Source organism: Dunckerocampus dactyliophorus, chromosome 19, assembly GCF_027744805.1.
Source record: "Dunckerocampus dactyliophorus isolate RoL2022-P2 chromosome 19, RoL_Ddac_1.1, whole genome shotgun sequence".
Classification (NCBI taxonomy): Eukaryota; Metazoa; Chordata; class Actinopteri; order Syngnathiformes; family Syngnathidae; genus Dunckerocampus; species Dunckerocampus dactyliophorus.
The window spans coordinates 11864770-11877374 of record NC_072837.1 but is presented as its reverse complement, the minus strand read 5'-3'; the positions used below and the strand labels follow the sequence as shown (position 1 = coordinate 11877374).

Here is a 12605-nt window from a genome sequence, read left to right as displayed (position 1 = left end):
TGACACCTAGTGACCAGTATAGAATACTACAAGTACATACCACACAACATGTCTTTCAATGCATTTTGTGAATGCCTTACATTTGTGTTTTCATTCATTTAGCCATTTTTATGCTTGAAAATGCTTAATTTAGGTCAAAAATATGTAAAGTTTGCTTATACTGATTAAAAAAATACTAATCATGGGCCGTAGTCAACCAGCATTAATATATTTTGGAAAAACTGTGAAGCCACACAATTTGAAGCACGGGACGATTGTAATTGCACTGCAGTTGGATACTGTGCATTTTTCAGTTCTTGTACATTTACTTATGCTTAAGTCACACGTAGGTTACAATGTTTCCCCAAGGACCGGCATCAGCAGCCACCGCTGAGCTGAAGATTCATCTGCTTCACGCATCGTACACACCAAGCAACTAAGACCTTAAGAGTTCAAATGTACTTTTCAGTTTAATTGCGGACTTTTTGTCCTTTGGTGCCATTTCTCACTTTTGCATTTTGATGCTCTATTTACAATCTGGCTAAATTTCACAAGCACAAAATGTGAATACAGTAATCCCTTGTTATGGTGGTTAATTGGTTCCTGACTGAATTGAATTTCCGCAAATTCAAATTCCTTATTTATAAATGGAATATTTTGGGAGTTAGTGTTAGGGTAGCATAGAGAACCTGTTTTTTTTTTTAACATTATTAGAGCCCTCTAGACATGAAATAACACCCCTATAGTCACATTTACACTCCTATCATCCAATACAGTAGACATAATAAGTGACATTAAGTCATATAAGACAGAAATAAGACATAACATAGACTCACACGTTAGCATTGAGAAAGTTCCTAATTATTTTTTTTTTTACTTCCTTTTCGGAATATAATGACTTTCTTCCCATAATGTTTAAGATAAATATTAAAGTATTATTATAGTTTTTCCCCAACCTAATTTATCAAATATTACAAGCTCATTTTGTTTTTCGTGTTGCGAGTTTTAAAAATAATGTATTTTTTCAACTCTATGCTACTGAAATTATTATTTTTTCTTATATTACGAGTTGTCATAAAATTTTTTCTTTTAAGATTTTTACTTTAGTCTCGTAAAATTAAATTTTTTTAATTTGTCATGTTTTTTATTTCAATTATTGTGCCTTTTTAGTTGTAAACTTGATCATAATTATGACTTTATTCCCAAAATATTTTGACTTTATTCGGTATTTTGTTTCTTTCTTGTATTACGATAAAAATACCCAATTGTCTTTATTTACATTTCACTATTATGCTACTAAATTTACAGTATTTTTCCTCACATGGTTATTCTTTTAACATTTTTCTGTTAAGTGCTTTCTCTTAATATTCTGACTATTCTTGTAAAATTAGGTAAATGCTTATTTTTCCATTTTTCATGTTTTTTTTTTAGTTGTCTTGTTAAATTATATTTTTAGAATGTGCCACAGGTTGCAAATGGCCCTTGGGCTGCACTTTAGACACCCGTGATTTAGCCATTTTCATGCTTGATAATGCTTAATTTAGACAAAAAAATGTCAAGTATGCATAGCTTATGACTAATAACAGGCCATACTCAAGCACAGAACAGCTTGATTTACGAATTAGTATATTTTGAAAAACCGTGACAGAGTGAAGCAGCGAAATGAAGTGGCTAGGGGTGACTGTAGTTGACTTCCATGCATTTTGGGTGTGTGCAAATGCAAGTTGTTTCCGATGATCAGTAAAAGTAAACCGGTGTGTGTCCTCCTCTCTTATCAGTCCGGTCTGGTTGGAAGTCACACAGTTGTCACACAACCACACACATCTTCTGCCGTCACTCCCACTTGGAAGTCTTCCTCTTCATCAGTCTCTCTCCATCACTGTCGATGGCCTCATAAAGCTGCTGGTCATCCTTCATTGCATGCAAATAGCCCAGATATGCAACACACAAGCTGATGGTTACCAGTCCAAAGGCCATCACTGGTTTATTCTGGGAAAAGATATCACAGGTATATTCTGAGATAAATTACACATTAATTTCATTTACAGAAAATGATTGCACTCAAGCTGTACGGCAGATACTGTATACGTCGTGTTGCACAGCACACAGAGAAGCAGATCTCACACATGCACGTCATGCAGGGAAAGATGTCAGCAAGGGGGGGACTAACTGAATGGGTTAACAGAGTTGACAAAAGTACAGTATTCCATTTGAGACACAGCAATTATAGAGGCAAGATATCGTCTCTTACGGGCTTTATGAAGAGTTCTGGGTTGACGACACGGAATAGCGTGGTGGTCTGAGCGCCCCTCAAACCGGGGGTCCTGTGGTGGTTTTCTGTGGCACTCTCCATGCCCTTACGGACCTCCTTGGGAGACATATCCGTACATTTGCCCGCTTGGCTATAAATGCGCTTCCTTTTCCGTCTTTTTTCTACAATTTCCGGCAGACTCGGCATGGACAGTGCACTACTGCCCCCCACAGGTGAAGAAAATGAAGAAACACTCCTCGCTGATGTTTTGAAGTGTCAGCAGTGCGCTTATGTGCATTAATTTATAAGTTGAAATAACAATGTTGTTTTTTGTAATTACCTAGTCTTTCATTTGTGTTCTTTTGATATTATTATCAACAGTTTCTATTGTACGTTCCTCCTATTTTAATAACGATGCGGTTTTGTATGAAACGAAGAACTTCCGTTAACAAACGGAAGTCCATAAAGTTTTTTTAAAGACGTTCCTTTTTACGTCACCGTTCTTCAACCAATCAAAAAACATAATAAAAACAGTTGACGTCATCACGCACATAGGCGCGGGCTCTCGAGTTATATCAAATATACCAAGGGAAAATAGCTGTTTAACAGGTATGCTGTAAGATGTGTTTAACATATATGTAGCACTTTGTTAACACTTTGTTAAATACATGAATGAGACGTCAAGTACAATAGCCTGTTGACGGAAATAATCTAGGATACGCTAGCAAGCTAAAAGCAAATGCATGAATTTAGGATTGCATTTGGTTGATGCTATTAGGCAGTTTGTAAAGCGGGCGTCGGTCTGTAATGGGGCGTTATATAGTCTGAACGTCGCAATAATGCAAATAATAATATGGATTTATATACTGTCTCACGAACCAATGACGCTTGAAATGGGGTATCCTAAGTAGAAGGGGTTCGATACTGAAACCTCTGCCACAACAGCACACTTCCAGACCAACAAAAACGAGCGCTTGTGTGTTTTTGGCACACTAAATTTGGACTGTAATCTGTGGCATTGCGTTGCCGGGTCGTCTAGTTGGCCATGACGCAAAACTCCGGCGCTTTTTGATTTGTGGTCAACATTATGTCATAGTGTGCACTGAGTTTAACGATAATGTACAAATCATTGTACACCTAATATCTCACTATATTTGTTGAACAGGTGCGTTATAATGCGCGACTAAGACAGTTGTCTCCACAAGCTACACAGACAGACCCAGTAGAACGTGTTTGTCAGCGAGGGCAAACAGGTGGCTCCAAATCTTTAAAAAAAGTAGTGCCAAATCTGGTGGGCCATGCATATATGGGAAGGGTAAGAGTAAACAAAATTATCGTATATTATATAGAAGCATGTACACTAACAACAGATGTATAAAATATATATGGATTGAAAGCAAGTATCAAATGTAGTTATTAAACAATACCACACTTAACCCAGTTTTTCCATTCAGCTGGTTCCCAGCGTTAGATCATGGCGATGAGATGTGAGAACAGGGTGGAGGCAGAGTTAGATGGGGAAGAAAACTTTGGACCACAGCCTCTGTCCAGACTAGAGGTATGTATGTGTTTGTATTATACCGGAAAACTTCACACTTTGAATTTCGCCGCTTCACTTTATCACTGTTTTTAAAATTGCATTAATTAATAAATCATGCTGTTTTGTGGTTGACTACGGGCCTATTATTATTAAAACAATATGCATATTTAAGCAAATTGTATGTACTTTTTTGCCTAAATTCAGCATTTTCAAACATAAAAATGGCTAAATGAAGTAAAATACAAATATAAGGCATTTCAGAAGATGCATTCAAAGACATGATGATATGTGGTATTCTACACTGGTCACTTGGTGTCAGTAATGTTACTGTAATGTTGGATGAGACACACAAGCACCAAACTTGATCACCGGAACAACAGGCTTTTATTGCAGGTTTGAATGATCTCACAACTGACACAATAATCCCTAACACGGGCTACCCGTGCCAAGCTAAAACTCAACTTGGAACCCCCGACATCACTTCCTTTCCTTCCGCCACTCTACTCTCTGAGCACTGGAACACATTAATAGTAACACACATGAGCACAAGTGTTATTTATGTCTTATTTTCTCTTATGTCTACTATATTGGCTAATAGGAGTGTAAACATGACTATGGGGTGCTATTTTATGTCTAGAGGACTCTATTAATGTTAAAAACTGTATCTAGAAAGTTGTAAACAGGTTTTCTTTGCTTTAACTACAAAACCATTTAATTTATTAACAAGGAATCCTACTTGGCAGACATTCACTTGCCACGGTCGGGTCCGGAACCAATTAACCGTAATAAACAAGGGGTTAATGTATATGTATTTTCCCCCATAGTCTTTTGCTGTGTGACTTTCCTTTTGTCTTTGCTTGTAGCGATGTGGAATAGCATCCTCTGACATCAAGAAACTGGAGGATGCTGGCTTCCACACCATTGAGGCAGTGGCCTATGCCCCAAAGAAGGAGCTGCTTAACATTAAAGGCATCAGTGAAACCAAAGCTGATAAAATTATAGTACGTTACGTGAGGCATAATTTATTTTCACCTTATGTCTACGTACAATATAAATATAGATATTGTGATGGTTGTTATCTTGAACTTTTTTTTTTGTCATCATACTGAATGATTACTCTTGTCAGACTGAGGCTGCCAAGCTTGTGCCGATGGGCTTCACCACAGCTACTGAGTTCCACCAAAGGAGAGCAGAAATCATTCAAATCTCCACAGGTTCTAAGGAACTGGACAAACTCCTACAGGGTTAGTCCATCTACAGAGTTTCTGTATATCTTATATATACATAAGGATATTTGGGGGGAAATTATGAGGGGAGAATAGTCATTGGAAAGGTTTTGTGAACCTGCTTTTTGTGTCTCCTGTAGGTGGGATTGAGACCGGCTCCATCACTGAGATGTTTGGAGAGTTTCGGACAGGGAAGACCCAGCTGTGCCACACACTCGCTGTTACATGTCAGGTAGAATCCAATTGTTTAAATGTTGAGGTAAAGCAGGGGTGTCCAAAGTGTGGCCCGCAGCAAATTCTGGAAATATAAGGGAAAATCAGCAGTGATTTTGCAAGAATAAAGTGAAAATATTAAGAGAAAAAAAGTTGTAATTTAATGAGAAAAAGTTGAAATATTAAAGAAAAAAGACATTAAAAAAGTTGGAATATGAAAAACAAACAATGAATAAAGTTGTACATTTTTGAAAATTAGGTTGTGGAAAAAGTTATAATATTACAAGAATAACGTCAAAACATTAAGAGAAAAATGTATGAAAAACTTGTAATATTATGAGGAAAAATTATGTAATTTTAATAGCATAGAGTTGAAATAATAAATAAAAAATACATGTTTTTTTAAGATTAAAGCTGTAATATTCAGAAAAACAACACTACATACTTCAACTGCTACATACCAGTAGCAGTTGATGTTCCTCTCGGTTTGTTTGTGCAAAGCATGTGATGTTGTTAAAGCAATGCATTTACAGAATTTTTATCTAGTATCAAGTCGTTAAATCATTCACATTGTTTCCCTTGTCGACTCCACAGCTGCCCATCGATCAGGGGGGCGGAGAAGGTAAGGCCATGTATATTGACACCGAGGGAACTTTCAGACCAGAGAGACTCCTGGCTGTTGCGGAAAGGTGAGTCTATTTTCACCTTTTCTTTACTTTACTGATCCAGGGAGAAATGATGTTAACTCCTCATCATGGGCATGAATTTCATAAATTCTGAGACACACCTTTATGGAAAAATATATTTTAAGACAAAAGCAAAGACAAATTTGATTTTTTTTTTTTTTTTTTTTAATCAAGGTTTCGAAAACGGTTAAATCATATTTGATTAATTGTCCATCCATCCATCCATCCATTTTCTATGCCACTTATCCTCATTAGGATCACGGGCGTATGCTGGAGGCTATCCCAGCTGACTTTGGGTGAGAGGCGGGGTCTTGATTAATTACATACAGCAAATTATCTTTAAATTAGTGTACAGTAATATCTCTTGTTCAGTACAGTAATCCCTTGCCACTTTGTGCTTCAAATTTTGTGGCTTCATTCTGTTACAGTTTTCAAAGATTTATGAACTCATTCAATACCAAAGACATATTTATACATTCTTATAAACCCAAACGCCCGATCCCAAAGACTTATTTAGATGTCTTTTACATTTTTTTTGCGTGAGAGGCAAAAAAGAGGTGACGACACAAAAGCGCACTCATAGATGTCACTTTTACAGCAGGTTTAAGCCATAAAAACGGCCACAAGGTGGCAGAAGTGCATTTGATAAGAGCTCGGCATGGATCATTTGCCTGGAAAAAACACACCCGACAGCAAGGAGGAAGTGGAAGAGCATGGAGGAGTGTAGCGTGCAGAAGCTTATGCATTGTAGGGAAATTTTAACGCATGCACACACACACACACACACAGGCATGCACACACAGTTTAGTTCCAAATAAGAAAATTTCAAATAGTTCATGGTGTTATATTTGTAAATAAATTGTTATTTTGATGTAAAACAACTCAGTTTTGTGTTGTTTATGTTGTGGAATAGTTGTTCAGATATTTGAGCTGTCAAAAAGCAAAAAAAAAAAAAAATGTTCAAGTTATGCTTGAAATGTATTGTACCTTATCACAAAAAGTTGGTTTTCTCCCTTTTCTTGTTGAGAACTGATTTTCCTGAAACTTACCTATGTTGTACTACTGATGGCTAAAGAACAATAAAGGTGGAAACACACTTTTTTTTCTGACAAAAAGTCAAATCTTTCTTTTGGTTGGTTCCATGTTTATATAGGCATAGATCACAATAGTGTATGTGCCTTGAAAAATCAGTCAAAATCATCTAAATGGGTTGTCTTTTGAAAAATGACTGGGATTGAATGAGTTAATAAATCATGCTATTTCGTGCTTGAATACGGCCTATTATTAGATTTCAAAAATGAATTAAAAGACGTTGCGATGATATGTAGTATTCCACACTGGCCACTTGGTGTCAGTAATGTGACACAGATAAAGATCAATCAAGAACAACAAGGAACTCTGCCAAAGATAATGTGTGTTATGTCTTGTATGTCTTATTTTCTGTTATGTCAATGGTATTGGGCAATAGGAGTGTAAAGGTGACTCTAGGGGTGTTATTTCATGTCTAGAGGGCTCTAATGTTAAAACCCGTATTTAGAAGGTCGTAAACAGGTTTTCTATGCTGTAACTATGAAAATATTGCAATTCTAAATAAGGCATCCTACATTTCGGAAATTTGCTTATTACGATCGGGCCTGGAAACACTGGTGTTAAACGTGGGATTAGTAAAAAATATATAAAGTAAGGATATGGCAGCTTTTGTGACTCATTACTCGGCAAACTGAAATATTTCAAAATAAAATGCCCGCTGGATGAAATACGTTGGCTATTTTATGTTTAAAATGTGTTCTTTATGTCTTGTCAAAAGGTATGGCCTGGTGGGCAGTGATGTTCTGGACAACGTGGCGTATGCGCGAGCATTCAACACAGATCATCAGACACAACTCCTGTATCAAGCTTCTGCCATGATGGCTGATTCCAGGTCAGTTGGGACGTGTTAGAATTTACGGCACACACAACGATACGTTACTTATTATTCAATATATTTAATATATTTTTCAATATATTTAACGTTTCTCTTGTCCTTGGCCAACATCGTAGTATTAATGAATATAATTTCCTGCATTTTCAGTCTTAAATTCCATCACAGGAGTAATATAGTGTGTCTACTGGTATCTCCAAACACTACAAACTTATACTTTGTATTGCTACATATGTCAGGGGATCCAAGGTTTAATTACACATATAATTCATCGTTTTGACCAAGAATTTGCGGGGCTGTGAATGCTGAATCGGGGTGTGCGGCGATCCACTGTTCTTGCTTTCGTTACCACTAGGCTGGAATTACTGTAATACACCTTTTGTACGGGCTGGTGCAGGGGTCTCCAACAGGTAGTTCGCCACCTGATGTTGAGTAGCTCACCAAAGGGTGAAAGAGTATTGGTTTCTTCTCTTATTATGTTTAGAACGGTTCAATTCAGACATGATGCCTATATTTAATGACAAATGAGTACAAAATAGCATCAATACAACGAGCACACAGTTTGAGTGGAGATGTGCTTCGTAAATGAAGTACGATTTCAATGTTGCCAGTCATACCAATAAAACCCAAATAGCTCAACTCTCCTTTTTGTCAAAGTAGCTCTAATAATAGTGATGAAAGTGGCAGACACCTGGGTTAGTGGGTCCTCCATCGCTCTCCACCAGACGTTGCTGCACACAGCAGCGTGAGCAAGCTTCTCCTATTTTAGCCTCACTCGTCAGTCCATTCATTGATTTGATTAATTTAGTAACTTTTTCTAGGCGTTCAGCCTGTGCAAGCCTGTGGATTAATCCTGCTTTGTGTGTGTGTGTGTGTGTGTGTGTGAGATCACAGATATGCTTTGCTGATAGTGGACAGTGCGACAGCTCTGTACAGAACAGACTACTCTGGCCGAGGCGAGCTGTCAGCCAGACAGGGACACTTGGGACGCTTCCTTCGCATGTTGCTCAGGCTGGCGGACGAGGTATGTGGGTGGGTGCTGGTAAGCCTGTTCATGTCTAAAATGAAGAAATCCCAGAAACAACTATTATGTCTAATTCTATTCAATCACACTGATACCGTATTTTCCAGAGTATAAGTCACACTTTTTTCATAGTTTGGTTGGTCATGCGACTTGTACTGTACCTGTATATCCAAAAATGTATAGAATTTATATGTGCCGCTTTGAAATTAGAGTGGGATGGCGCTTGGTTATGTAGCGACACCTAGTGGTCACAATAATTCATTGATTTGAGTTTGTGATGCCATACAGATCACAAATAATTTACAAAGTAATATATACAGAGTCTACCGGACACTTGTTGTTATGCAATACTTTCTAATACGTTTCTCCCTTGGACACTATGTGTCGCTCAGCAATGTGTAACTATAGGATACCTGTGTGGATTGAGAAATGTGGTGTTTTAGCTGTGTTGTTTAATTAGTACACTAATGATGCCTAACTTGGAGATTGTAGCTGCTGTGTCAGCCATCGACTAACTAAACCAGGGGTGTCCAAAGTTTTTCCAGCGAGGGCCACATAGTGAAAAAAGAAAGGATGCAAAGGTCACTTTGATAGTTTGTAAAGCAACACATGTAGATATGCTAAGAATTTATATATATTTCAAGAAAAATCTGCATCTCAACTTTGTCATGTAGGTGAAAAAGTATATTATCAACTTTGCTCTTTAAAAATAATAAAATAATCTTTATAAATTATTATTTTCATGATATTATGACTTTATCCATATTTACCAACCTAATTTTCTAAAAATTACAACTTTAGTTTGTTTCTCATAATATTCCGACTTTTAATAAAAGCACAGTTTTTCTGTATTATTTCAACTCTACGCTAATAAAAATGTTATTTTTGTCCTCATATTACAAGTTTATTCTTTAAGTTTTCACTTTAGAATACAACTACTAAATAATAATTTGACTTTATTCTCGTAAAATTACAGCTACTTTTTTAATTTCTGCTGTTTTTTTTAGTTAAAAAAAAACGATTGAAACTTTTTTCTTGTCCATTTTCGTCTCGTAATTATGAATTTATTCCCATAATATTTTGACTATATTCTCATTACAACTTTTTCCACAACCTATTTTTCAAAAAAATTCCAACTTTTAACTTTCTCTCTTAATATTACAACTTAAAAAAAAAAGAAAGTATTTTCCCTTTAACATTTCAACTTCATGCTACAAAAATGTTATTTTTTCTCATAATACTACGTTATTCTCATTGAATTACAACTTTTGTAAAATTACTGCTGATTTTAAAATTTTGGCTTTTTTTTTCATTTTTAGTTTTCTTGTTAAATTATATTTTGTGTCATTTTATGAACAGTTTGGCGTGGCAGTGGTTATAACCAACCAAGTGGTTGCACAAGTAGACGGGGCCGCCATGTTCTCTGCTGATCCAAAGAAGCCAATCGGAGGCAACATTCTGGCTCATGCATCCACGACACGGTAAGAGTGCATTCTAACAGTCGACCAGTAAAAACAGTCAGCGCTGATTTTACACCTAATGTAAGCGTCAATGTTATACACATTTGTCAAACTCACGGCAGCCATAACTGCAATGTGGCCCTCAATTAAACCGAGTCTGACACCCTTGGGCTAATATATCACCACAGTGGTGAACAAAAGCATCAGAAAACATGACCAAATCACCTCATGTTGCTTTCTCAAGCTTCCGATTGGTTGGAAATTGTACATAATAAAAGGGTCAAAACCATTTATCTACTATTATAATATGTATTATTTAGTCGTCACTTGCCACTTTGTGCTTCAAATTTGTTGGCTTTACTCTATCACGGTTTTTCAATACTATAATAATTAATAAATGATGTTGTTTTGTGGTTGACTACAGCCTAGTATTAGTTTTAAGAAATGCATATTTCAGCAAATGTTATGTATTTTTTGCCTGAATGAAGCATTTTCAACACAGTAACAGTCTGGAGATCGGGAAGACCTGGGTTCGATTCTCCCTTGGGCATTTCTTTGTTGAGTTTGCATGTTCTCCCGTGCGTGCGTGGGTTTTCTCCGGGTACTCCGGTTTCACATGCAGGTTAGGTTAATTGGAGACTCTAAATTGTCCATAGGTATGAATGTGAGTGTGAATGGTTGTTTGTCTATATGTGACCTGCCATTGGCTGGCAACCAGTCCAGGGTGTACCCCGCCTGTCGCCCGAAGTCAGGCCCGCTGGGACAGGCCCCGCGACCCTAATGAGGAGAAGCGGTATAGAAGATGGATGGATGGATATAAGGCATTCAGAAGATGCATTTAAAGACGTTGTGATGATATGTAATAGGGCTGGTGATATGGACCAAAAGTCATATCCGATATATTAAGGTTGAATATAGGCCTGTCACGATAACCAACTTTGCTGGTCGATAATTGTGTTAAATTATCGTCGATAAGTGATGTTATGGACAACATTTGAGACCATTTTTTCCATTATCGTCGAGAGGTGTAATTCACATTTGAACCACGAGATGGCACTCAAGTTTATTGTGTACCTGTGTGAGCCAATTAGCTTGACACAGAAATTGCCTGTAAGGTATGTTGTTTAAAATTTATACCATAAACAGGGTGTATCAAAAAAAAGTAAACTCTCCAAAAAGTAGCTACTAAAGTTACAATTAAATATTTTCATGAAATTTCTTTATTTGCATGTGTTGGTATGGACATCATTCATAGAACAAAAATTCTCATTTTGCATCCCAGTTTAAGACTTCTTTTGGAGGAATTTTTTTTTTTGCCCACCGGAAAACAGGCCTGTGTTTAGTCATACATGCAATTATGCAATAAATTTTGGTATGTACCTAAAGATGATGTCCTTGTTCATTCTGTTTAAAACCGAAATATTCCCACACTGGGGCTGTCGGCTGTGGCATTCGTCTCAGAAACCATTGCTTCTGTGCCTTCATTCATGTTAGCGTATGCTGCCTCACGTAGCTAACTGCTACCACTCTAGCCACTCACTAGTAGCCCCGCCTCCACAAAGAGGCTGAATGAGATGAGGGCTCACTCATTCTGTTCATTCCACTACAAGTATGATCCAGTACTTGTACAGTCATTGTACACCTCTGCCTACTCCAATCAACATAATATACACAATAATGTATCGAATGTGTTTTCCTTGCAGGCTGTATCTTCGAAAAGGCAGAGGAGAAACGAGGATCTGTAAAATCTACGACTCACCTTGCCTGCCGGAGGCGGAAGCCATGTTTGCCATTAATGCCGACGGAGTGGGAGATGCTAAAGATTGATACAAACTAAAAGCATTCCCACCAATGTCACAGACTGCTGAAAACTGGACAGGACTACAAAACTGTCGCTTGCCACAGTTGAGGCCAGACTGAGTGAAAAGGAGGGGTAAAGTACGGAAATCAGCACAAGAAAGGACATTCTGAAAATCTACAATATCTTTTATTTTCTTCTTGATCGCTTGCTATATTTCATTAAAAACAAATATATGCATTCTAGTGAAACCGTTCACATTTGTAATAGAGCACATTATAGAACTTCTAGTTGCAGTATATGATAACTTCAGTTTGAACTTTTGTGTTTAAGAAGTTTGTTTTCTTTTCAAAAGGTATGCATAAGTATTAACATAATAAAAAATATTCTAATCTGAGATACCCAATCCCTGTTTGTCATTGTTTCAAGCAACAGATCATAGTGCTTCACTACATTAAAAAAAAAAAAAAAGCATGAAATGTTCAAAATGCCATCAATAAAATGCAT

The 12605-nt window shown here is 37.0% G+C and overlaps 2 protein-coding genes across 2 annotated transcripts; one reads left to right on the top strand and one right to left on the bottom strand.

The window, feature by feature from the left end:
• Window positions 1-658: 658 nt before the first annotated feature.
• Window positions 659-2415, bottom strand: smim8 (small integral membrane protein 8). The gene is made up of 2 exons (XM_054762197.1): window positions 2231-2415; window positions 659-1968 (listed from the first exon to the last, which is right to left on the bottom strand). Exons 1-2 carry the CDS (start codon window positions 2357-2359, stop codon window positions 1813-1815), a joined length of 285 nt encoding a protein of 94 aa, XP_054618172.1. The 5' UTR covers window positions 2360-2415; the 3' UTR covers window positions 659-1812.
• A 322-nt stretch (window positions 2416-2737) lies between these two features.
• rad51 (RAD51 recombinase) lies at window positions 2738-12464 on the top strand. The gene is made up of 10 exons (XM_054762195.1): window positions 2738-2839; window positions 3685-3788; window positions 4634-4771; window positions 4897-5014; window positions 5137-5228; window positions 5804-5898; window positions 7703-7816; window positions 8711-8840; window positions 10200-10321; window positions 12004-12464. Exons 2-10 carry the CDS (start codon window positions 3705-3707, stop codon window positions 12125-12127), a joined length of 1017 nt encoding a protein of 338 aa, XP_054618170.1. The 5' UTR covers window positions 2738-2839; window positions 3685-3704; the 3' UTR covers window positions 12128-12464.
• The last annotated feature ends 141 nt before the right edge of the window (window positions 12465-12605 follow it).